The sequence below is a fragment of the Tachyglossus aculeatus genome, chromosome X3, assembly GCF_015852505.1.
Source record: "Tachyglossus aculeatus isolate mTacAcu1 chromosome X3, mTacAcu1.pri, whole genome shotgun sequence".
Lineage (NCBI taxonomy): Eukaryota > Metazoa > Chordata > Mammalia > Monotremata > Tachyglossidae > Tachyglossus > Tachyglossus aculeatus.
In genome coordinates this window covers 25,513,502-25,541,164 of record NC_052099.1, presented here as the reverse complement: position 1 = coordinate 25,541,164, position 27,663 = coordinate 25,513,502, and the positions used below count along the sequence as shown (strand labels likewise).

Here is a 27,663-nt window from a genome sequence, read left to right as displayed (position 1 = left end):
GGAAGGAGCATGGACTAGGGAATCAAAGGAACTGGGTTCAAATCCTAGCTCTGCCACTTGTCTGCTGTGTGACCTTAAGCCACTTAATTTTTCTGTGCCTCAGTTGCTTCATCTGTTAAGTGGGGAGTAAGACTGTGAACCCTATGTGGGATAGGGACTGTGTCCAAACCGATTATCTTGTATCGACCCCAGCGCTTAGTACCGTAAAGTGTGGTATAATAATAATACCATTGTTGTTATAAGAAACATCCCTTAAAGAATGGGCAGCAAGACCCTCTTATCAGGAAACACAGGGACTAGGGTTGATTTTAATCTGGGTCTACTCATGAGGATATCAAGTACCTCTCTCCTCCAGGTCAGCTGGGTTAAAAAATCAATCAATCAGTGGTATTTACTGAGTGCTTACTTTGTACAGAATACTGTACTATGCACTTAGGAAAGTACACTATAATACAGTTAGTAGATATGCTCCTATTGAGCAGGGGACAGGTCTACCAACTGTATTGTAGAGGTAAAAAGGAGCTTACAATTGGGATGGGGAGACACACAAAATAAATTACAGGTAGGGGAAATGGTAGAGAGTAAGGTTATAAGTGCTGTGGGAATGAGGGAGGAGTGAATATCAAGTGCTCAAAGGCTACACATCCAAGTGCATAGGCAGCTCATAGGGAAGAGAGAGTAGGGAAAATGAAGGCTTAGTTTGGGTAGGCCTCTTGGAGGAGATGTGATTTTATGAGGGTTTTGAAGGTAGGGAGACTGGTGGCCTGTCATATACAAAGGGGGAAGGCGTTTTAGGATAGAGGAAGGATAGGGGCAAAAAGTTTGTGGCAGGATAGGTGAGAATGAGGTACAAAGTGGGTTCTTGTTGGAGGAGTGAAGTGTATGCATTGGGTGTAGTAGAGCAGGTGGGGAAGGAGGGAGATGGGGGAATATTAAGAAATAAAATTGTCTAAAAGTGAGGAGGAATGAGTGGTAATGATTACAGAAAAGTGTTTTTACTTTATTTTTTTTTAGCAGCCTTTTTTCCTTGAAATGAGTGATCCAGAGGATTCTCTGCATGTGTGAGTTGGGGGGGGGGGGGGGGGGGGTTTGTTTTGTTTAAGATTATCCTAAATCGAATATTGGTTTTTAAAGTAGTTGAGGGAAATAGAAATTTAGGCACAAATGGGGCTCTCACTGCTCTAAAGAAATATTAAAGACCATTACTTCTCATCAGTTCAATAGTTTCCAGAGAGAAATTGGTCAATCAATAGTATTTAATGAGCATTTACTCTCATGCTCATTAAAGTACAGTAGAGTTGACACGGCAACTGAGGCTTGCGGTTGTTTTTTTGTCCTAGTGCTTCCCACTTATCATGTTCCATAATTCAGGTAGTGGTGGCCATGCCACCCCTAGGGCTTCTTGCCAGGGCCTCTGAGTGTTTCTAATAAGGAAACCCTGTGAAGGGGTGATTATACAAAGAAGGGATAAAGGGAAATGGTAAAGTCAAGTGGTAAAGGAGTAGATGGTCAGAAGTAGAGTATAAATCAAGGTATAAGTAGAAAGTAGATGTTTTCTCTCCACTGACTTCACACGGCCATCCATGGAAAACCTCGATATGTTGTCATAGCTACTCTTCTCCTTAGTCCACTCTGCCTGAAGGAAGTGCTAACATACCCGCAGGGTCAGACTAGTTTGATTTTCATGTCATGGTCCCTGGGACAAAGGTGCTAGAGGATCTCCATCCTCTAGAGTCCCAGAGAGACCTTAAATGGAACTAAAACTTTAATAATTAATAATTATGGTATGTGTCAGGCACTGTACTAAGCACTGGAGTGGATGCAAGCAAATCAGGTTGGATACAGTCCCAGTCCCACATGGGACTCACAGTCTTAATCCCCAGTTTCCAGGTGAGGGAACTGAGGCCCAGAGAACTGAAGTGACTTGCCCAAGGCCACAGAGCAGACAAGTGGCAGAGTTGGGATTAAAACCCATGGCCTGGATTAAACTCCCAGGCCTGAGCTCTGTTCACTACACCGTGTCGTTTCCCTAACGTTGCTAAGGACTGGGTGAAGCCAAACTCTGAATCCCCTCTTTTCAGTCAATATATGCAGAATGGCACATGGCCATTAGGATTAGAAGGCCTTTTCCGTTGGGCTAGTTCCATCCTGAGCCTTTGATGAGAAATCGTGTTCTTCTGACCACACCCTAGGGTAGGATTGGATAGTCCAAAATGATCCTTTTGTAGCTTAAATATCTCCTCAGTAAGGGACTGACATTCATTCTAGGAGCATCTGGCTAACAGTAAAAGAATCAAGTGAGCTTTGTTCTAATTATTGTTCTAGCTTTTGGTATCCAGCTAGAATTCTTGTTGTCTCCACAGTGTATGTCAATTCATGACAGTTATATTTCTTTGGATGGATTCCTTTGATGGTGTGCATTTCATTCTCTGGACTTAGTGCTGATAGGGAACAGAGCTGGCTGAATTTTGAGAGATTTTCTTTTCCTATTACTGACAAACCCCAACACAACTACTTAGATAGCCAGGAGTTACAGTGCCTTTGTTGGTATTTGGCAGAAATCCCTTAAAATTCCTTCCTATCACACCATCAGTGAAAATTTCAACCCCCAGTAAGCATTAATGTGTGATTTTCAGTTTTTGTTTTAGCAGAGCTCTGTTTGGAAAGTCAGAGCTGGAGTCTAGAGCATGCATTTATTGCTGTTTGCCTTGCTGGTTTATCATCTTGTCTCCTTGATTTCTGTCATATATTTCACCACGGAAGCCAGAGTGAGAAAGAAGGAAGGGCATGGGAGTGTTATTTTTAGGGGGATAGTTAACTTTTTCCCTAACTACCTATACAACAGGACCTGTAGGTGGTTTATAGTCGTTAAGGTTCATTTATATTTTCCCCTGAAGCAACAGTGTGTCTGCTGTAAACAGGGAGATGGGTAGGGTGCACTTGAGGGAGGAAAGCCTCTGAAGGCAGTCAAGAATATCATATTTTGGTAATAATAGTGGTATTTGTTAGTTGCTTACTGTGTGCGAAGTACTGGTCTAAGTGCTGGGATAGATGAACGATACTTTGGTTGGAAGCAGTCCCTTTCCCTCATGAGGCTCATAGTCTATATAGTAAGAGAGAAAAGGTATTGAATCTCCATTTTACAGATGAGGAAACTCAGGCAAAGAGAAGTTATGTGACTAACCCAAGGTCACACAGTAAGCAGAGGATAGAGCTGGGATTAGAACCTTTCCCTCACCTGATCCACTTACATGGATCAGAACAAATGAATACTGATTCTGGGGATGAATTAGAGTAACCTTAGTAAATGTGCATGAGACAAATGTTGATTAATGGCAGTAATGATGTCCTTGAATTACGAGGAAACTTAGATACATATATGTTACATATATGCCCTTTCACTTAGTGTTTCTGAGATTAGTATTTCTTTAATGGCCTACAGCAATTCCATGCAAATTACCCAAGTGTTGAAGCAAAAAGCAAATACCCAGAGTAAGCTACTGCTGACCCATGATTTTTGATTGCGATTTCATCCTTTCCATTTCTTATCTGCATAACGGTTACATTTTCCCCTCGGTTTCAGAGTAATAAAAGAACTCCCCTCCCTCTCTAAAGTAGTCCACTTCCAGTCACTCTGTACAGTTCAACATTCTGAAACTTCTCCTGATGCACCTGAAATGTTTAGGGGGAAAAACATTCCCAACAAGGCAGTTTTCCTAAAAATACCATATTTTGAATTTCCATTTGCTTCCTTGACTGGAGTTTGTCACATTGAATATTTTAGAATAGCACGTTCCGTGCAAAACATGTCACTTGAGTGTTCTTACGCTCTTGAGTTTAAGATTGTATTTACTCTGGAAAATATCTAATGTCAAAAAGCATGTGAGAATGGTTCTTTGAAAAATGAGAAAAATAACTTCCTAAAAGTGAGGCTTTCATGGTATGTTAAAAGGGGAAAAGTTCTGAAAATTTAGCAGCACCTTTTTATGTAACAATCAAAATTAATTTTTTAGAAAATATGCTCTGACCAGGATTCAGATGCTGACAAACTTCTAGGAGCCCTGTTTTCTGAATTTCTCGCAGGGTGAAAGTGACAACTAGCTACCTGTTGCCCTTGTAATGAAAACCTGTTTGGAGGATCTCCATGGTTTCCATATCTTTGCAGGTGCAATTTTGTTTAAAACTTGCAGTCCAGGTAACTTGTTCACAGTCAAAAACTGGCTCAGCAACATGGTAGCAGTAGACCTCATAATTCCTGATCTCTCATCTGAGATTCTGAACACTAGAATCAATACTTTCCATATTTATCTTCTTAAAACAGCTCCAATACTCTCTCTCCTTGCTAACCTAATTTACACATGGCAGATACAACTGTCATCAAATTGTCTACAGCGATTCCTAGGTCTCTTTCGAGGTTGAACTAATTCAGGATCTATCAGTAATGTAGCCTAATGATAAAGTATACTTTCCCTTATGCAGGCACTAACTTGAACTGTCTAAATTGAATTACTCCCCTATTATTTTCTTGGATTATTTCCTAGTTTGGACAAAGTCTTTCTGCAGTTCCTCTTGATTCCAACTAACTTTAATGATAGGCCATCAGCAGATTTTGCCATTTTGTAATCTATCTCCTTTTCTAGGTGATTAGTAAACAGATTTGACACCAGCAGGCCTTCAACTATTAACTTTTCTACAGTCAGTATCAGCTGTTCATTCCTTTCTCATTGCCTGGGTTTAATGAATGGCAGGACGTACCTCTCATTCAATGGACAGTAAGTCCTCTAATGGCCCCTTGTGAGTTAATCAAAAGCTTTTTGAATCTTTAAAATGTTTAATGTCCCAAAATACTATGTCCACTGGGTGTCCATTAGACATTACTTGGTCAACTCCAAGAGCTCAGCATTGCCTCTGTTTTAGTGATGTTCCATTTTATATTAGTTTTCTATGTAATTCACTTGGTTTTCTTCTTAGTTCCTTTAAAATTTGAGGGTGGGCACTGCCTAATCCTTCAGAGCCAGATTTCCTTCTGACAACTTCTCCCTATGTCCCCATCCCTTTCTAAATTTATAGTTCTTCCCTAGAAATCTGTAAAGCGTCTCTTTGGGTGTCTTTCACACTGTATGTAGAGCAATTACTAAGCTGTCCCAGTAGGTTTTTACAGTACTTTCATAAAAATGCATCTGGACTCTAAAAGGACATCTTTACCCTCCAGGCACCCACTGCCTTTTACATCCTCATTCTTAAGGTTGATTTCATCTTCAGTAATTAAGCACAGTACAGGGGAGAAATTAAAGATACAACCATTTCCTTTCTTTTATTCAATGAAGTGAGCTTCAAGGATGAATGTCTAGTGGACTTTTATATTAGAAAATATCCATTAAACAAAGCTAAAATTAAAATATTTTGGTGGCCTTGTGAAAAAAGCCCAGGACTGGAGACAGGACACCTGGGTTCTAATCCTGACTCTGCCACTTGCTTGCTGTGTGACCTTCACAGTAAGTTACTTAATTTTTCTCTGCCTAGCTCCTGTGGGGCAGGGATAATGTCTGATCCTATTGCACTCTGTCACCCCAGCGCCTCGCACATTATGTGGCTCAGAGCAAGAATTTACCAAATACAATTTTAATTTTTATTTATTTTTACCAATAGTCTTCCAAATAGAGTGATACATTAAAATTCTGCATAACAGAGGCTCAATGTGGGTCTTTTTAAATAAACTAAGATAATCCTTACAAGTCAAAGAGACTCAAAGAGCCCAACCAAAGGTTATGGGCTTGTCTTTACTCCGGTTACTCTCTCCCTACACACCTGGCCAAGAGCAGCAGTTTGTAGTACTTCTTTCTGTAAACAATGCTGTTCCACCGAGAATCTAGTTTCCCCACTGTGGTGAAGGAATTGGCCTGATTATCCTCCTTCAGTATCACCCTAACATGGGGAAGAAATGGTTCATAAGTTATTACACCCACATCAGCAGTTTAAAGTTAAAGATGCAGAGATTTGGCCCAGCTCGGAAAAATCCCCCAGAAGTATCCCGGTCGAAAAGAAGGCTTCAGTCAAGTTTGTGTTACCTTCCTGTGATCTATCTATGATTTATTTATTCTACATTCAGTTTCTACCCTCTTCCTTGAAGCTGAGGTTGCTGACTGAAAGAGATTGTGCAGGTGGCTGATGACAAATAATAACAATAATAATAATAATTGTGGCATTTAATAAGTGCTTACTATGTTCAAAACACTGTTCTAAGCACTGGGGAGTTTACAAGGTGACCAGGGTGTCCCACGGGGCGCTCACAGTCATCATCCCCATTTTACAGATGAGGTAACTGAGGCCCAGAGAATCAATCAATCAATCAACCGTATTTATTGAGTTTACTGTGTGCAGAGCACTGTACTAAGCACTTGGGAAATACAAGTTGGCAACATATAGAAACAGTCCCTACCCAACAGTGGGCTCACAGTCTAAAAAGAAGTTGTGACTTGCCCAAAGGCACACAGTTGACAAGTGGCGAAGCCGGGATTTGAACCAATTTAAACAAATATGTATACGCGAGTGTCTGCAGCTGCCGCCACCACTTGCAGCCTCTGATTCTGCCTTGGACGCTGCCTCCTTGACTTGAGGGTTACTAGCAGTCTTTGTCCCAAGAAGAAACTCTCCATTTCTGATTATCGTAAACCAGGCCATTCTGTCAGCTGCTAGAGGCTTCCCAGGATCACCCGGCTCCAGAATCCATTTGTTAAATTATGCTCAGCTCAATACATCAAAACCCAATTTTAACTATTCACAATCACTGCCAGCCACCTCTGCTATTCAAAGAGAAGCTTTGTTTCAGTGAATATGAACTGGTATTGCCTCACTCTGCTCTTGAGAGGCACTGTCTTGGGTGGTTGTGGCTTGGCCACTCAGACTTTTCTGGGAATGTCCTGTGAGACCAGTAAAACAGGCACCTGAACCAGAAGGGGTCCGGAACTGACCTGTTTAGATTTATTACTATGATGATGATATTTGTGTGTGCATCCAGCACTATTCTAAGTGTTGGGGTAAGTACAAGTTTATCAGGTCGGACACAGTCCCACATGGGGCTCACAATCTACAGGATTACAGGATCCTTGAGACCAGAGTCCTTTAGAGCTAGGAGATATAGTGCAGGAAATCAAAAGGGAATCTAATAGACGTTCTGCTCCCAGCTGGGCATCAATCCATTCAGATGTCTTTCTGGAAGACCTTTCCCATTTTCCAACAACAGCTTGAGGTGACGACCAAACCCGATGTTCATTCTTACCAAGCTAGTCCTGGAGCGGTTGCTATACACATTAGACACCTTTGCATGAGCTTCGTGACACTGCAGGCTCCTTGAGGGCAGGGAATGTTTTTGCCACTTTTTTTTGGATTCACCATGTTCTACGTACAGTGCTCTGCACTCGGTTAATCGAGGAATTCCACTGAGTGACTGATATTTTAAACTGAAATTGTGAACTCGTTTCCAAAATTTCATCAGAAGTATCTGTTATTAATTCACGGAAGAGACTTCAATGTCATTTAGTTTTCCATTACTCTGAATAGGGTTGCACTTCACACATTTCAAAATACAATTACCATGAATCACCCAATTGCCAATGTTTCAACTGAATTAAAGGGATAGTGGGTAATCATTAAAATTCAGTGTAACACTATTGCACTCTCCCAAATGCTTGTTAAAGTGTTCTGCACAGGGTTAAGTATTCAATGAACAATACTGATTCATTGATGGATCAATTTGTGAGCAGGTCAATTAACTGTAGTTTCTCTCTTTGCAAAGTGGACCTGATATCTGACACTTCCCTTTTCGAGTGGTTGTATGGATACTGTGTAGATTATGTAGATTGTTTTCTAAATGCCTTTTTTTCAGTCAATAGTATTTATTGAGCACTTGCTGAATGCAGAGCACATGGTTCCAGCCCTCAAAGAGTTCAAAAATCATGCCAATTCATTGTAACTGGCAGCCCCAATGGCTCAAAATGATAAAAATTATTTAATTTACTGCATTTCAACAAAATGTGCTGAGGGAAATGAGTAAATGACCAAGAAAATACAGTCTGAATGCGTTAGATAAGTGAGAAACCTGTCCCATCATTTCCTTTCAGCCATATTGGCAGGGATAATAACTAGTACTAATAAAAAAAATGCATTGTTAATGCTAAATAGGTTGGATTACTGCTTCATAAAATGGCTTTGCCTATTGTTATTGAGGACAAATTATATGCATAGATCAAAACCCTATAATTTTCTTATTGTTGAAACCCATACTTGTTTCTTTTGTTTTTGCATATCTTTCAAACCAATGAATACTAAGAATCCTGTGATAATTCTTTACTGAAGTAAAGGGATGTTTTGAGGTTCCTATCTGGTAGGCCTCACTGTTGTCATTTAGAATTCAGGAAACTGGGCCATTATAAACCCATTTATTTGGTGAGCTAGAACGGAGTATTTAAGAATTTTATTCAGATCCAGATGAGGCAGTAATTCACAGCTTTTCAGGCATAATTCAGTGAACCATATATAAAACATACTTTGTGGTGGGGGTGGGTAGCGAGAGATCTCTGTCATGTTGAAAAGAACAGTATTAAGTGGTGATTTTTCTTTTTGAGTATGATTGGGCAGCATTGCCCAGAATGGAAAAGATAGAAAGTAGAGCAGAGTTTTTGAATGATCAAGTTTAAGATTCTTGTGACTTGTACAGTTGGAGTTGTCCTGGTGATAAGAAAAATGCCACAGAAAGATTACGAAGGTTCAGATTTACAACTGTGGCACTAAACGTAAAGGGGTTATATGGCATGATAGCTAGCATCAGCTCTGTTGAGGTAATGTACTTGGTTTCTTTATATGTAGAACCACTGTAAAATAACAGAAGTGAAGAACAGAATTAATGGTGGATCAGAAATGATTTGAATGTGCCCTGCTGGCACAAAGATTGCTCATGAGTTTTCCTTAATCAAAAATGTCCAAATCATGTCCCACACCACCACTCCTAGCCATTAGGGCTACGGTTAACTGAAGTGCAGCTGGTTTAGGGGAGTTTGAATTCATTCATTCATTCATTCAATTGTATTTATTGAGCGCTTACTATGTGCAGAGCACTGTACTAAGTGCTTGGGAAGGCCAAATCAGCAACATATAGAGATGGCCCCTACCCAACAATGGGCTCACAGTCTAGAAATCTGGTCTGGGTTAGTTTCATGGGGCTCACAGCTGACTGGGAAGGTCTACTTTCTGATACCTTTACTGTCTACTCTCAAGGGAGGTGGGTGTGCTTCATTTAGAGTTTGAAAGGGGGTGTTTCTGGGGTTTAAATGGGCCCGAGATGATCTTGGGCCTCTGAACCTTTCAAGCCAGTCAGACTGCATCATCCTGGAGAGGGGAACCTCACCTAGGACAGAAGCAGCTTGGCTTGGAGCTGTTCTCTTTGGTAGCTGTAGTCCGGAGCTTGCCTGGGAGCTGGCTTGTGGACAGGAGGTGACAGAGAGATCATTTATTTCAGAGGAGAGAAAGCAAACAGTTGGGAGCTTCAAGAAACCTGAGGCGGGCAGTGGGTGGGCATACGATAGACATGAAAAGAGGGGAAAAAGATGGGCATTTTTGGAAAAATCACAGACTCACTGATTACAAGAAGAAATTGAGATGCAAGTGAGAATAATTGGAACCCTGGGCCATTGCCTTCTAGTCTGGTCTCAGCAATACCACTTTGGTCAAAGCCTGAATTGGCCCTCTATACCGTAAGCCTGTGGGCAAGGGAATGTGTCTGTTATACTGTACTCGCCCAAGTTGTTTAAAACAGTCTATGATTGACTGACTGAGCAGCACAGAGAAATGATGCCCCTGTCCAGGAGGCTGTGACTTCTGTTAGAATACTACTACTACAGTTAATTGGGGTATTTATTAAATGGTTACCTGGTGCCAGGCATTGTACTAAGCTTTAGAGGAGATAAAAGATAAGCAGGTCATACATAGTCCCTGACCAACCTGGGTATTTAGAAGGCCACAATTGTGGTGCATGATATCTGTTTATGGAATAAAATGTGCATATCCTGAAAAATTATTTTATATATAGATTTTAAATTAAAATTCAATTCTTCTTTCCTAGTTGCAAAAGCCTATACTCTCATAGTTGCAAATTGACCACATGATAATTCCCCTGAGTGGAGGGGGGGATGCTGAATCTGGAGTTTCAAAAACCCACAACATTTCTTAAAGTCATCCCTTGCCCTCAGACACCCACTGGAATCTTGTGATAATCATTCTTCTCCCAGGTGAAGTTGTAGTACACACCTACCTCCCTGGTATCTTGGTATGTCATGAAGACAAGAGAGTAGCATGTTGCAGAACAGAATGTGAATACAGGTTCTTTACTGGCAGCAAGGAAAGTGGATGGGAGAATGAGAGGAAAGAGAGTGAAATCTGAGGAGGGAGAATCCCAAAGGAAGCACAATTAGAGTTTAATCAAAGCTCTTGATTTCTAGTTAACTCAATGGCGGATGCTAATTTGTGTCCTGATGTCACGGACCAAGATAACTGAGAAGGCAGAGTTGTCCTTGGTCAGATGTTTCATGGTGTGCTGAAAGGGAATTAACCTCTCCCCAAAATTTATTTTACGAATAACATGAATAGACAGTTTAAAAATTGTTTTCTTTAGCCAGTCAGTTTCCTGCCATCAAGTAGCTGATGCTGTGATCAGAGTTAACTGGAATCTCCAAGCCCTAATTTAAGAGAAAATAACTGGTGCTGGTGGGCCCTTAATCTTTTTCTAATCATTAGAACGACTGCCAAGAGATCATGCATGAAAATTCCTTCTTAATATTAATAATTATACTTGTATTTTTTAAGCACTTATTATGTGTCAGACACTATACTAAGCACTGGGATGGATACAAGCATATCAGGTTGAACACAGTCCCTGTCCCACGTGGGGATCAAAGTCTTAATCCCCATTTTGCAGATGAGGGAACTGAGGCACAGAAAAGTGAAGTGACTTGCCCAGGAGCACACAGCAGATAAATGGCAGAGTATGGGATTAGAACCCATGACCTTCAAGTTGTCAAAGTTATATTATTTCTGGAGTCTCTGAAGGCAGAAGTCTCCCTATCTGCACCCTTTTCTGGGTGGCTTCTAGGTTTTTCCACCTTGCAGATATCAGGGTCATTCAGACTGGAGAACAGGAGATTCAGATGAATCAATAAGAATTTTCCTAGCAGCAAATGGCATTTTTAGGAGGGGGGAAAAATGGAGACATTTATTTTTGGCCCCATTCTTGTCAATGAACTCAAAAGACCAATTCTCCAGTTGCAATTTCAAAAAATGAAAAGTGATGCATACATTTTATGTTTTTCATAACACTAATGCTGTCCCAAAGTAAATATTTGCACTTGTAATATTACACACATTCAATCATGTTTCTGTTATTTACAACAAACTGGGATTGGGTAAACAGTGGGAATGGAAAAAGTACGGGTACATCTATGTTTTGATAGATACTTTTCCCTTTTTTAGCTTTTGTTTCAATTAGAGTAAATGAGGCTAGCCGTATTCCACGAAGGCACTCAAATATGTTCATATTTTGTGAGCACGTCTCCACTTGACTACTAATTGGTTCACATGGGGTTATGCTGAAAACAATCCTTTAATGTCAGAAACTTGATTTTTAAACTCTATTTGTATTTTGAGTTTGTACAAACAGAAGCCTGAGAAGGATTTTGTCAACTGTGGAATATTGAGCACGTAGATTTTTAGTTTAAAACGTCCAGTTCTTTGGATAATGAAATGTTTTTTTCAGCTAGATAGAGCAAAATCAGCACTAAATTGTCTTTGAGATATCCTTTTGTCATTTATTTCAGTTATTGTTCTTTTTGAGGGACACAACAGTGCTGAGAGAGAACTTTTTTATTCAGCCTCCACTAGCGAAGCACAGAATACTAAAGTGCAAAGCATTGTACGGCGTCTTGATATCATTCTGAACAATTAGTTGACTCCCTGAACTCTAAATGGATAAATTGAAAATTGATTTATTGGTAGTAAATGGTGTTTATTGTAGCTTTATTCCCCCCGCCCCATTTTTCTCATTCCTTTTCCTTCTCTCCCTTTTCCTCCTCACACTTTGTAGCTCCCCTACCTTCAAGTTACACTTTGTCAGAGGATTTTCAACCTCTTCTCCACACCTTAGCCTCCCCTGGCTTCTCCACTGTGTCCTATACTAACCCCCACCATCTCAGCCAGAGTGACCATTCACCTAGTAGTGTAGTGGTGTGTTCCGTTTTCAGATGCCCTGTTCCCCGTCTGGTCTGGGATGGATTGAGCACCAGAACCCTTTATGTCTGGTGTTTTTATATTGAAGTCATCTCAAGTCACTGTATTGTACACCCAATGGGGATCTTGCCCATCTAAATGCCTTCTCTTTCTACTGCGCTTCCAAAAGGGAAGGCCCCTCCACATCTGCAAAAAAAAAAAAGACATAACCAAGTGGTTTCCTAAAGGGTTTGGATTTATTTTCAGTGCTCACATACAATAGAATGAGACCAACTATTTACACAAAGCATAAGTACAAAAAATATAATACAATTTATTCTGTACATGATCAGGACTTTTTCTACTGAAAATACGGGGCAGATGTGGTTCAGTGGGTGGGGTGGGGTCAGAGAAGGTTTTGATGGGAGGAGAAAATGCAGGCCTACTTTCAGGTTTCCTCACAGATACCATGTGTCAGTTCGCCTGATCCATGATGGCAAATGAATTTAGGAATTTCATAGGAGCAAACCCATTCTGTAAATCATCGGCAATGACTACCTTCAGGTATTTAGATAGTTTTGAAATTGAAGCCAGCAGAATGTTAGATCCTGTGCATTAATTGGCCGCTGACACCTTGTCTCTTTGCGTGGTGATGAGAAGCTCCCAGCAACAAGCAATGCCTGAGTTGCCAATGGATTTGGAGGTTTTGGAGGGGATTCATATTAACACTCAACATGTTCAGTTGGCCTTCTGAAAAACTACTTCACTTTCGAGTTTCATTAGGAAACTTAAGTTGCAGCTTTTGCCAGCTGGACATTTTAAAATGATAAACGGCAAGGACAAAAGTAAAATCTAATGGAAGTGTCAGGCAAGAAGATTTTAGTGTGGGTGTGTGCATGATATTTCCCCTGGCAAATAAGGAGTATATTATCTAGACTGAAAGCGGAATGTTTTAGAGTCCACAGTGAGGAATGACCCTGTCGATCCTGCACACCTCAACTGAAGTGCACTTTTTCAAAATGGGAGAACAATTCTATATTTTAAAAAATACAATCCCATATCACTGGAGTTTTAAAACTTTTCATTGTAGAATGTGGTTTGGGGGCAGTTGTAACGTCATGCCAGTAATACCAACATGAGGGTATCTGGGAGAGGTATATAAAAGAAATAATCTCTAAATCAGTTTTTTATTCTTTAATCAAATACATGAGATACTGAGCATTTGGACACCTAGTATGAGCCTTTTACACTTACATTAACATCTTAAGAAGCATCTGGTCATATTATAGATTTAATGAGCATAGTACTTTCTTTTAGCTCTTTAAAGAATTTTGGATTGGCCTAGTGTAAATATTTTCACAGCAGAACATACAATATACAGATGATCATTTTAGAAGCATAAGGCACACATACACAATTAGGTGATTTTAATTATTAATCACAGTCCATCAGAATCCCTTAAATTCTAATGAGAGGAACAGATTGTTCCTAGGATGTCTTTGTCACAGGTGCTTATGATGCACTTTTCACAGAAACCTTCGTGGAATTTCCTGAATTGCGTTTAATCTTCAAAATCATTCCTCATTCTGCCATCCACCACACACAGGCCATCTGCCACCAACCTGGCAAGTAATTTTTTTCCTTTTTTATAACTCTGCCCAAATCAACAGCACTATTGCATGCATATGTTGTGCAGACTGTGGGACTGTTATGAGAATTTAGAAAAGATTCTGGAACCTTAACTGTATTTCTGTGACACTATTTACACTACTGAGCGTTTTGTACACGTGACGGAATTAAGCAAAAAAGATGCAGTGTTAATTCAGGACCTTCTGTACTTAATATTGCCTAACTGAAGGACAAGGCACAGTTCCCACCTTCAAGCAGCATTACTGGTTCCTTGAAAGGAAGGATCATGTTTAGCCTGCATACCTTTAACCCAGAAGCCCCAAGTCCAGGGTCCGACATCCTGCAAATGCTTTAGCAAGATGATAAATGATGATCTATGTTTGTCATTTCTATCAGTGAAAAGACTACATGGATGAATGCAGTTTAAAAAAAATATTCCCAATCAATCTGTTTCTTATTAGGATAATTTATGGGTGAAGTAATCAAACAATGGCCTTCTACAAGGCACCAGTAACTTCTTTTTCAAGGAAACAAATATAAACACTTTGGGTATATACTTTTAAGTGTATATGGCTAGTATGTGCTTAAAAGTACTTACCCAAAGTGTTTTTTCCTTGAAAGGAGTTGTAAAGTGATATTGTTTAGACTGGCTAGATCAGGATTTCCTGTAATTTCTGCATCTTAGTCTGACTTTGGTGTAAATTTTAGGAAGATGTCACAAAAGGTTCTATATTGCTGTGGAACTTATTACTGGCTTATGAGCATTCAACTGCTTCTTTCTGGCCAGGGGCAGAAAAGTAAAATTAATCTTCAAGCTTGGCTTACACCTTTTTTGGTCTCGAAAAAATAACCAACTTCTAACATCAGTGATAGGTAAGTACTCAATTTCCACTTTCCCTTTGTTATGTCGGAAACAAAACTGCAAGTAGCATGACTTAAAAAGACAAAACACAGCTCCTTGAACTTGAGATATTGATGTGAACTCCAAATGATACTGAATTGTATCATTTTCAGTGATTGACCCAAAATGATCATAAGAGCTGCTTGGAAAATTTTGCTAGATACTAATTTTAGACATCAATCATTCACCAAGGTAGACATTTTTGATCTGTTTTATTAAGGTCCCTAAGAATCAGAAACAATTTTTTTGGATTTTCTTCTTGGAAATTAGATAATAAGGATAATAGCGATGATGTGGAGTGATGTTTCTGTTCTCTTATTTCAGTGTGGTGAAAAGCAGATGGGCACCCAAAATTAATCATTCCAGGTTGAATAGCATCTATGATTTGTTGTCTTAGTCATGGTGCAATGCAGTTCTTTCTAATTGATCTGTGGATTCCATTTTAACCTTAATGATCTCGTAGACATCATTTGGAAAAAAGATGGGCACTACTTAGATTTCAAATATCTTTCTCTATACATTGATATATAATTGCTTTCGATTCTATTGTGCTTTTCCCCTCAAATAATATTTACTTCCCTTCCCATACTTTTTCATTTGTTTTAACAGCAGTTGGCACTTCTTCATTTGACTCTAATGCAGGTACTGAATGTGAAGCTGTCTTTAGTAGCAATTTGTGACAAAGGATTTATGTATGTGTTAAATCCATAATTTCCCAAATAACCAATTCTCCTTTCATCCTCGATCATCTCTTTACTGTTCATGGAGAATTCAAACTAGCAGGCTGAATTTCTGCCTTTAGAATTTAAACCTTTCAGTTCAATTCACTATTCTTTCCCAGCTGTTAACAATCTGCCCTAGGGGATTTGTATGGAAGGTAAATTATATGGCATTTTATTTACAAACAAGAGTGCAAGGAAGAAAAGCTGCATTCAGATACAGGTAGTGGTAGAGGAACAACAAAATGAAGTGTAAGAATACCTAGGGACGAAGAACGTGCTGGGAGCTACAGCATCCAGATCATGGGGAAGGTGAGCTGGTTGAGGGACTTGAAGGAATTTTCTAACACTGATTTATGGAGTAAGAAATATTTTTTTGGATTACCCTAAAGTAAATCTACCCCAAATTAAATATTTATCAAAATATGAATAAATGATGTTTGGTTAAAAAGAAATATGTACCAAGAGTCCATTTTACTTCATTTAAAAATCCAAATTTTAATATTACTCCATTCTGGGCCTCAGTGACAGTGCAGAATATATCTCTTTGATCATTTGAAAACCAGGACCCTAACTAGGAACCCATTCTTGACTTCTGGCTTTAATAGGCTGCAGCTGTTGGTCTAAGATGTCCACTTATATATGCTTAACTCCCACTATGACCATTCAGTTGGCAAAAAGTTTTAATGATTTCATTTCACTATTCTAACAGTTCAAAGATGACCTCATCCTGACATATTCTATAATAGTTTTGCTGCTCATGGATCCAAGGATCCATAGCTCCACCCTAAAACATATGTAAAGATGGGCTCCTTTTGCCTTTATCACTACTTGTGTTTATTACACTGGTGTTATGAAAAAGATACATTTATTTAGAAAAATAGTTCCTCTTGGGATTTTATTTCAGCTCAATCCACTTGCTTCAGGCACTCCATGAGTCTAGTTCTTGAAAGCACTTGTTACTGTTCATGGAAACTTCCTCTTCTCCTACAAGGGTGTCGGAGGGCAGAGACAATGCCAACACCTATTTCCCAGTCAGATTTAGGTGGTAGCATTCAACTTCTCAGAGAGGTTATGCTTTCAAAATAATCCTCATGCCAGTCATGTGACCAAATATAATAAAAATAATTCTGCATGATGCATTGGCAGATGTGCATGTGTATGTAGATGCATAGCCTTTATTTCATCAAGGACTCAAAAACTTTCCATATGAATTGTCATTGGCGCTGTTTAGGGAAAAGAGATGCTGCAGGTTAGAAATCTGCTGTCTCTTTACTCCATAAATTGGCACGACACACTGTGTACAGTTAGATACTAAAGGACATTTTGGCCAGCTGAATATACTCAAAACCTCAAAGTAAGATTTTCTAGGAAAGAATAAAATAAGGTTGTCAGAGTAAATAATAAAAATAAACAGCCCTTCAGTGTTAACACTTGATATCTGATCTATCCCTGGGATTAAAATATTTGGGTTGAATGACATATAGAAATAACTCTAACTCTGCTTATTTGGGGAGAAAACAATAGGTTAATGGAAATGCAAAGAAAGTAAGGGCTTTGCATATGTTATTCAGACACTTTGTGGGTATACAATGGGTAGGCTTATATGTACAGAGGCACATGAAAGGTAAAAAATATATACACACTCAAATGTAATGCCTATGAAATTACCGAGAAGTAAAATGCTATTTCATATACGATGAAAACATACGTGTTTCATTCTAAACTAACAACTGATAGACTTTTTTTTTTTCCAATTACAGAAGCTAGACCAATGCTGGTTGGAGTACAGTGACAGGTAGAAACAGGGCTTTGTAAGTGGTTATGGATTTTTCATTACTGAAATAAGGAATTTGGTTCTTTTCCAGGAAGAGTGGAGCACTGATTATAATACCAGCTAGGCAAACATTCAAAACGTCTGTTGTACCTTTCCTGATTCATACTTTCCTCTCCCCTAAGGGAAACACATTTTCATTGAATAATTGTTAGAACACGGTAATTGCGCTGTTAGAGTGGGTGATACCACATTGTCTTAATGATGGAGGCTTCCACTGAAAATGAACACTATCAATAATCCAGGGGAAGCAATTAGAATGCCACTCTTACTACATTGCTTTCACTGAACATAAATCTGTGCAATGCACATACACACAGCCAATCCTATACTTCACACAAAAAATGCATGAGATACAAAATGAACTCAGTATTGAGGACCTCCCTGAAGGTACTTCACTTGGACTCTTAGGCTTTCCAGCCCCCAGCTGCCTTTTAAGCTCTTTCTGCAAAGTAGTTCAAAGAATAGATGCATGAGACCCTTTTTCAATTCCAAAATAGTATCTGGTACATGTTAAGTACAATGAAATTACTTCCATGATCATTCTAAACAATCTACTTTAATCTCCCAGGGAGAGAGAGCTACGGACCACATAGTAACTGATCTCTCTGTTGGTCACTTATTTTGATGTTTGCGTTGTTGCCTTCATTTACCTGACTCTTAGCAGAAAGGCAGTATCTTCTCTGATTTTCTTAGGGTTCCTGATGGTCATCCACCTGTGTTTGCTACCAGCCTTTGTTTTAAGAAGATAGGTAGCATTTATCTTGTTCCTTAATGGCTGGGGAGTCTTTGTGGAAAGCCCTGATGTCTCTTGTAAAACGTTCATTTCCTTGATCTTTGAGAACCACGGTGCTATTTAAAGGCTGTTCCTTGCTCAGTGACGCACCTTGATCTTCTGTTCCCACAATATCGACTGAATGATGAGGAGGTCTGGGAAAGCAACGTGGCAAGCAATAGCACAGAAAATCAAGACTAGGGTATCCCGGTCTCTCACCTGAACTTAAGCAGGCAGAATGTGATAGCTTACATCTCTGCTGGAATTTAAATATTTACAGCAAGCAGGCCCAACAGGAAGCCTCCTTTAAACAACATCATTAATGCTCCGGGTAGGGGTTGATTACCATATATCAGATATGTCAGGAAGATAAAAAAGTTGCTTTTCATAGCACATCTGGACTTTCTGCATATTTTCAACAGGCCCCGGTAAACAAAGTGGTGTACACAGAAGAGCAGTTCTGCGTGTGTCCGTATGTTCCCGAAAGAAGCCAGGGGGAGGAGGCTGGTGAGTCTATTCCCACACCATTGGTTCCGTTGGCAAATGCCCAGGAGGGGAGGTTTTTGGAATGCTGTGAGTCATGCAGTCCCGGATGCTACAATGATGCTAGTTTACTAACCACATGCAGACAACTTTCACTGTAACCTCTTTTCCTCCAGCCTCCCCCTAAGACAAGCAAATAACAAATGTAACAAGACGAAAACTCCATCTGTCGAACTGACTCACGGGTTTACCCCATATTCTCTATGGATGTTCAAAAGAGCTTGAGTTCCTTGATTTGATCAGGTTAAATTCAGGGCAACAGTCTCCCACAAAGGAGGGTTATTCTCAAGAATTCCAGACAGAACATCAATGGGTTTCGAGAATGGGGCCATTGAAGAACATCTGGACAGCTAAATTTCTCCTCCTCTTGTTCCCAGGTGGTGGCACCTCAGAGGATCTCACTGTTTTGTGCTCATTTTAGCCCTCCCAAAATCTCTTGCAAGGTTTTACCCCCAGCTGATGGTCACATTCCCGATGCGCTCTTCAAGAAGGGCAGAGCATGTTACAGAAAGAGCTCAAGAAAAGTCGTATTAGAGAATTTTGATCCCCCAAATATGAACTTCTGAGTGACAGCCAGCTCGCTCAATTGTGATCAGGTGCTGGAGGTCAGTCAAGCTATCACGATGTCATAGTTTTTTTTGCTTTTGTTGTGGTGGTGGTGGGGGATGTTTTTGGCAGCAATGGGACACTGAATTGCTTGGAGTGTGCTTGAAATGTCTCCAAACTTCACCTCTGAAGCCGCAAACACATGGGCAGTCATGTAGCACAGGCCGGGGGGGACTGGGGAATTACAAGAGACCAAAAAATATAAGAGCCATTAGTACTCATCATAATTATTGAGATCTGTAAAATAGGCGTTAGAATAGGTCTTTGCAGTGTGATGCGGATTGAAGTATTTGTTTCGTTCCTCTAGGATCAAGTTGTTTTTGTTAAATGCCTGCAAAAAGGATAAAAAAAAACCCAGTAAGTGATATTTCTGAAGGAGACCTCCTTATTTAGATCTCGAACTCTGCATGTCCAAAATGTTCAAAGAGACCTCTTTCCCACTTGCATTGTTCACTGAGTGGTTATAAAAGTCACCTGATTAGGGTGTTCACTCTTAAAATCTTTCAACTGTGAGTTTCATATGCAGCCTGAAGCTTCTAGGAGGCGTGATTTTTATAGAGCAGAAATGGCTTTAGCAGACCCTAATGATCCTAAAAGAATGGCAGCATTAAAAGTCTTGGGGATTTTTTTCATTTCCACAAACACAATACAGCTTAGTAACCTTCACAGTACTTCAGTCAAAAAAAGTTTGGGTTAGCCAGTTCAGCCTGACTAACCTCGATTTTCCATGTTAATTATTTTAAATTTTGCTTTCATTTTCTGGACTTGTGATCCTTCTGGTCGATGGCTCTCGTGCCTTTCATCCTAGGCCACTGGTCCTCTCTTCCAATGGCCACTAAACTGGCCCAGGGATACTCAACATACTACCAGTGGGCTGAAGGAGACACAGAAAACAGCAGTTATAGGCCCGGGTGCAGCCCGCCTGAGACAATGGGATTCCTGATCCGTGGAAGGTTAGTCAAGGGCGGAGACCTAGTAGTGGAGGTCAACTACAGTTTCTAGCCTCTTCCGTGATGTTGAGTTGATATACTGGGGAGGGAAGAAACTTTAATCAGAGAAGCTTCCTGCCCAGACCTCTCTTCTCTCGTGAAGCAATTCTATTTAGAAACCCCGCTTTGTCTCTGAGTAATAATAATGATGGTATTGGTTAAGCACGTACTGTGTGCCCAGCACTGTTCTAAGCACCGGGGTAGATACAAGGTAATCAAGTTGTCCCACATGGTGCTCAAAGTATTAATCCCCATTTTACAGATGAGGCACAGAAAAGTGAAGTGACTTGCCTAAAGTCACACAGTTGATAAGTGGCGGAGCGGGGATTACAGAACACGACCTCTGACTCCCAAGCCATGCTACTCCCCAAGAGGGAGCACCTTAGAGCCATGTACATGTACTTGTACTTCCCAAGCGCTTAGTACAGTGCTCTGCACACAGTAAGCGCTCAATAAATACGATTGATTGATGTACATGCTATACAACCCTGAAGTTGCAGTCTCCTGCCTTAATAATAATGATAATGATGGCATTTATTAAGCACTTACTATGTTCCAAGCACTGTTCTAAGTGCTGGGGAGGTCACAAGGTGATCAGGTTGTCCCACGAGGGGCTCACAGCCTTAATCCCCATTTTTCAGATGAGGTAGCAGGCACAGAGAAGTTGTGACTTGCCCAAAGTCACACAGCTGACAATTGGCAGAGCTGGGATTTGAACCCATGACCTCTGACTCCAAAGCCCGGGCTCTTTCCACTGAGCCACACTGCTTCTCTTAAACAGGACAAGAGTAGAGAGGCCCTGTCCAAATACAATGGAATTACTGGTATATGGAGAAAAAGTGTTTGGGATGATGATAGCCTAATTGATTTCAGGCAGTTGCCACTGAGCATCTAGAGGAACGTGGTAGACTTTAATAGAGGTTTAATATACCAGTCAGAAATATAACCAATACAGTCCAGATTAAATTTCTTAGAAAGATCCCCTAAGAAATGCTATTTTATAAAGAAGGAAGAATCAGGTAATCTCCCATTCAGGATGACTGGTTGGATTAATCGATGATTATCAAGGGTTTGGCAAACACTGCCATTTCTACATAGAATTATTTGTAGGGGTGGGGAGAGCAATAGCTGTATCTCTCTCTTTCCTTTAAATAAGAAATGTGGGGGTGCCTTAGCATTGGATGTTTGATTTCCTTTATTTTTGATAGAAAATCACTACAGGTACTTAACATTTGAATGTTAATCCTCACCTCTGCAGGTTGAGGAGGAAAAGCTCACTGACTGTTTTCTTACTATCACAGAACCTATTTGGCCAGCTAATGCTACTTGGTTTTAAGATACAACTGCCCATTGATCCTGACACCATTCAGAAATGTGAATGGGTTTAAAAAGCTGAGTATGTTTCAGTACAAACCATGATTCACCCTCCTGGTAATGAAGACTAATTCATATGAATAATTCTAAATCTTTTACTAGAATTGACTTTTTTCCCCTGCAAACCTACCCCACTTCACAGTGAGCAGTCCTGAAGCATCAACACTTCTATACACAAAGAGCATATTCATAAAGACAGATGGGAGTGATTACCTAAATTTTCATCTTTGACTCCACCATTTCAAATTATCATCATTAAAAAAGTATTTGTTGAGGGCATGGCCCTATACTGGGCACCATGTTGAGGTATTCTCTGTCTATGTTTGAATTATCTAGTTGGGACTTAGCTTCAGAGTCTATATAATTTATATTATTTATTCAATGTTAAAGGAGGCAGGGTGGGAAAATTATTCCAAACTGCAGCACTAAGCAAAAAGATTGAGGGTTGAATTAGGCTGAGTCAATCTTTTAGAGTGCTTCTAACAGACAATGTATAGTAGCCAGAGATGGAAATAATGCAATAAGGGAAAACTATAGGACTTGGATGTGCCAGTTATGAAGAATTTTAAATCCGCAGAATTCATAGTGCTTTTTTCAATAGCTTTTTGAATCTATGATTTGGTTAACTCCCAATTTGGGGGAAAAGCACACCATTCTTTTTTATTTAATTGTGCACAAATGCATAGCTGTCATAGCTTAAGAAGATTGAGAGAGTTTTCTTTTCCCTGAACTATCCAGGAAACTACTTGAATCTTTTGATTCATTTTTCATAAAATGTTGACCATTTCTTACCTTAATGGCTTCTACAGAGTCATATTTGTCCAGTTTGTTGATGTGGTTAGTGATGCTGGTATTAAGAGGAGCTGGTGACACTGGATGGATAACGGTCGCATCATGGGATTGCTGCTGATAACGTTGGCAGTAGGTGTAGATGAGCAGTGTAAGAAGACAACCGAGAATGGAGCTGCTTAATCCTACGGCGATCATATGGAACATGTTGAACTCTGAAAAGCGGATTTCAAAAGCAGTATTATTACAGTGAAGCTGTAAATGTGCTGTAAGATTTTATTTTTATCCTTGGCCTGTAATTTTCTAAGGAAATGACTGTGTTTCAGTGTGAAGTGTCATGGTTATCAATTGTTATTCTTGTAAAAGCAAAAACATTTCAATTCAATGTCCTCAGATATTGTTTTTTTATACAGAGTACTTTAAGATACATAAAAGATAAATGTAGTTACTGTTTTCATAAGAAAAATATTTGTCTTTTAGTGGGTTTCATGAATTCTAAAAAAACCATGTATGCAAATAAATGAAAAATCAATTTTCAAGCAAACATTCAGTTTTGCTTCTTGGAATGAGATTAGAATTTAGACAATTAACCATTTAAACCATTTGAAGCAATGTGGCTTAGTGGAAAGAGCATGGGCTTCGGAGTCAAGAGGTCGTGGGTTCTAATCCTGGCTCTGCCACTTACCAGCTGTGTGGCTGTGGGCAAGTCACTTAACTTCTCTGTGCCTGTTTCCACATCTGTAAAATGGGGATTAAGACTGTGAGCACCACATGGGACAACCTGATTACCTTGTGTCTACAACAGCGCTTAGAACAGTGCTTGGCGTGTAGTAATCGCCTAATACCATCATTATTATTAAGCTCCGTGGCCTCATCATTGGATATATCACAGATTATCCGCCCTAGGGTTTGGCTCAGAAATACCATAATTTTTATGGGCAGATGAGGAAACTGAGGCACAAAGAGATTAAATGATTTCCCCATAATCTTTTTGCCGCATTTTCTGCAGACATTTGAGTGCTGTCCTATCTAGACAGAAACAGCAGCAGGTTGGTGTAGTGTCAGGACACAACACTGGGAGTCAGGAGCTCTGGGTTCTAAGCCAAATTCTCCCATTTGTCTGCTGTGTGACCTTAGCCAAGTCATTTAACTTCCCTGTGCTTCAATTTCCTCATCTGTAAAATGGGGATTAAAGACCTATTCACCCTTAGACTGTAAACCCACGTAGGGGACAGGGACTGCGTCTGACCTGCTAATCTTACATCTACCTTGGTGCTTAGTAAAGTGCTTGGAACATAGTAAAAGCATTTACCAAATACTACAATTATTATTAGCTAGCCTTAACCATAATCAGTCATGCGGCTGGATAAGAGACTAGAAGAATTCAATCTAAAGGAAAGCACTATGAATTATTGTTGAAAAATGATTTAACTCCTAGGACTCCCCCTGACTCAATATGTAGGGCTGAGTAGCCAGATGAAAATATTCTATGGGTCATAATAATTATAATGTTTGCAGGATTTATTACACAATTCATAAGCTTTATCATTAGTCAAATGGATAATTCCTCCAGGTGCCTAGGGGAAGGCAATTTTTCAGTAAGCATTTCTGCATACAACTAATACCATTTTCCTAAGTAAAAGCCTGAGAATTCAACTGTCAGGCTCACTGTTTTCCTCCTCATGCTTCATTTAAATTTTAAGGGCAGTTTAGATGCTGGGAGATGCAACCAGGGCATCTCTCTGGAATATTGAGGGATGGGGGTCCACCCACAGCTCCCCCCATACGTAATTACTGTAGCACAGACTTGTTTTGTAAAAATCACTTAAAACTCTATTTTACTTAAGGAAAATCTATTGAAAGGCACTTCTAAATGCAAATACTCTCCTGTTAATGATTCTGCTAATTCAAGAGTAGACTGACCTCTCCATTATCTCTATCCTCTACAATCCTTACCCTTGTTGGCAAAGAGGAGTTTAAAAAAATAATGATAATGGCATTTGTTAAGCACTTACTATGTGCCAAGTACTGTTCTAAGCGCTGAGGTACATTCAGGGTAATTGGGCTGTCCCACGTGGGGCTCACAGTCTTCATCCCCATTTTACAGATGGGGAGGCACAGAGAAGTGAAGTGACTTGCCTAAAGTCACACAGCAGACAAGTGGCGGAGGCGGGATTAGAACCCACTACCTCTGACTCCAAAGCCCGGGCTCTTTCCACTGAGCCACACTGCTTCTCTGATGACAGCTGAGGTGAAGTATTAATCCTTCTAAACAAGTACATTTTACAAATACAGTCTATAGATATCAGAATACAGAGCGCAATACCATTAACACAGCAAAGATAAAACACTTACCACCGCATCTTTTCTCTTCTACACTACTGGATCGTGCGACAGATACTTCTGAAAAATAAAAATAATGTCATTAAAAACACAGCATTAGCACTGAACATTTTGATATTCACAAAGGTAGGACCATCCTAGGAGGAAAATCTTGGAAAGATTTCTCTAGCAGAATAATTGCAGTTAATGAACATGTGTGTTTTTACTGCTAGACTTGGACTGTCTTTGGCAACCCCAACTGGAGAAGAGATTTATTATCCTAAAGATGAGAATCGAAATCACCTCTGTCTCCTACGGCTGGCTCCTTGCTACCCAAATTGGCAGTTTCTGCTAAACTCTGGGATACCAGCTGTGGAGCCGTAAGCAGAATCCTCCCAAGGCTGCCGCAGCTCTTTGTAAAATACAACCCTTAATCGGCCTTATTTCCTGGATCATGGAACCAATCCACAAAGAGTTCAAAGCCAAAAAAAACCGGGCCAAATAAAACATTTGAATGTCACCCTTTCCAATACCCTACATTTATTTATAGTTTGGGTGGGGGGGGGGGGGGGGGGGTCAATAAGAACTTTGTTAACCCATTAAACAAATGGGATCAAAAGTGTTTCTTTCTCTGCCCTGAGTTCTTCATTTATTAGAAATGAGAACTCCGTGTCAACCTGGATCAAAAAAATGGTGGGAGTTCTGACAGATGCAAATAAGGCTGGGTGACAGAAGATCAATTTTGATCTGCCAAAACCAATACTATGTGAGTCCTACAAAGAGACAACAACAAGTTGGTTTACCGATATATCTATTTCTGACCACTTACCCTTGCTAAAAGTCTGCAATGACAAGGAGAACAATGCTATTTTTCTGCATTGCTAAATGAATAATGCATGACACTACTATCTTTTATCAGGCCTAATTATCTACACTGATCATCTGGGAGTTCAAAGCCTGAGGCACTGCTAAGAGTATACAATGTCTTATCTAGTCATTAACCAAAGAGAAAGAATTGCATGGAATTTTTCACCATTATAAAAATCCTATTTGAATGATTTTTAGGTAAACGAGTGGAGCATGTGCTCTGCATAACTTAAAAAATTCTTGGGGTTGGCAGTATCTGAAGATCTCTCAAAGTCTATATTAAAACCGTAAACATCGTGTGATAGCATTGTTTTATTTTTTTTAGACCACTAAAAATAGATCGGTATCATCAATAAGAACTAGCACAAAGCTTATTTAACCCATCTGGTCTTCAGGAGGAGGACGTGATTTGGCATTCACCAATACCGGTGGTCTTACCTGGAATGAAGTTTGAATCCACAGCACACGTCCTGCTTTCAGTGGTATTTCCAGAGCACTGGCTGCCGACGGGAAACAAAATGATACACTGGCGCACGCGGACCTGAACGCCTGATGAATCACACTCAGACCAGTCAGACCAGTCGGACCAGTTATCTGTATCAGGTAAACAAAGAGAAAAATGGGACAAAATTCATTTTAAACCAACCAACCTGGGAAGTCAAATTTTCTTCTTTTCGGGCTTGTGGGTGAGTCAACCCAACCTTTAAAGTCTTGAAAAAAAATAGCTGTCAAGTCGTCTCAGCCAGAAGAAAAGTACCTAAAGGATTGTAAGATAATAATAATGATGATGGTATTTGTTAAGTGCTTTACTATGTGCCGAGCTCTGTTCTAAGCTCTGGGACAGATGCAAAGTTATCAGATTGTCCCACGTGGGGCTCACGGTCTTAATCCCCATTTTCCAGATGAGGTAACTGAGGCACAGAGAAGTTGAGTGATGTGCCCAAAGTCAAACAGCTGACAAGTGGCAGAGCAGGATTAGAACCCATGACCTCTCACTCCCAAGCCCATGCTCTTTCCACTAAGCCACGCTGCTTCTCTATGGATGAGAAGACTTCCTCCATAATTAGTTATTTGCATCTGGCCATCTATCAGCATGTGCAGCTGCTCTGTGGAGTAAATAGAGTCACATGGTGTGGGAGAGATCAGTCACTCAGCAAGTCTTTACCCCCAAGTTTTCTGCAGAGCCTGATTTCCATCCATGCATATCAACGCATCACTGTGGGGAAAGCCCCAGGAGACGGACTGAAGTTTCTGGCGGCTTCAGGTATTCTTTCTCTGAGTTGAAACTGCAATTCTGTCCACATTTGGATCTTCATCTAGAATTTCGTTCCCCTACAGAAACGTCCACTACAATTCTCAGATAAATGGGAACCGTAAAGGAAGACCACAGGTCACCTAGTTTTCTATTCTACTGCTTGTGAGTCACTGGTCATGGTATTGTAAAATTATATGATGTTTGACTGTGTCCAACTCAATTACCTTATGTCTATCCCAGTGCTTGTACTTTCCCAAGCACTTAGTACAGTGCTTTGCACACAGTAAGTGCTCAATAAATATGACAGTGAATGAATGCTTAGTTCAGTGCCTGGAACATAGTAAGCGCTTAACAAATACTACAATTATTATTGTTATTATCACCATTGATAATTGCCTCTGAGCTAGTCATGTGGGAAGAAGAGACACTGCTCTAGTCCTGGCCCTACAGTAGAGGTGCCAAGAGTTCTCATTCTTTAGATGACACATTGGGTTCATAAGCAGGAGTAATCATGACATAGAAAACACAATAAAATACACAAATACAGCCATTATACACCAACTCCTAGAATACTGCTTGTATTCTTGGTGACTACATTTAAAAAAAATACATGCAATAGTCACAACAGAATTGGGAAAAGTACCAAGAAGGGCAAGGAAGACTACCAAGGTGTTGGAGCAGCTTCTGAAGGGGAAGGGACTGGAAAGGCAGGGAAGGAATTAATATTTACAAAATTAAGACACTATGGGTAGGACTGTCCTATGATTGACCAACAAGGTTGGTTTCAAAGGCAGGAATTTAAGCAACT

At 40.0% G+C, this 27,663-nt stretch overlaps 1 protein-coding gene and 1 long non-coding RNA gene across 2 annotated transcripts in view; one reads left to right on the top strand and one right to left on the bottom strand.

Moving 5' to 3' along the window:
• Positions 1 to 12,490: 12,490 nt before the first annotated feature.
• Positions 12,491 to 27,663, bottom strand: part of SEMA5A (semaphorin 5A) — a 365,291-nt gene continuing 350,118 nt past the window's right edge. Inside the window, exons 21-24 of the mRNA XM_038770347.1 lie at positions 26,039 to 26,194; positions 24,767 to 24,814; positions 22,415 to 22,626; positions 12,491 to 19,590 (exon numbers count right to left, since the gene is read on the bottom strand). Coding sequence (XP_038626275.1) covers positions 19,471 to 19,590; positions 22,415 to 22,626; positions 24,767 to 24,814; positions 26,039 to 26,194 — 536 coding nt within the window. The 3' untranslated portion in view covers positions 12,491 to 19,470. The remainder of the gene's footprint in view (positions 19,591 to 22,414; positions 22,627 to 24,766; positions 24,815 to 26,038; positions 26,195 to 27,663) is intronic.
• LOC119948839 lies at positions 19,206 to 22,955 on the top strand. Its single transcript, XR_005457048.1, has 2 exons — positions 19,206 to 19,258; positions 22,432 to 22,955. It is a non-coding gene; the product is annotated as an uncharacterized LOC119948839 (long non-coding RNA).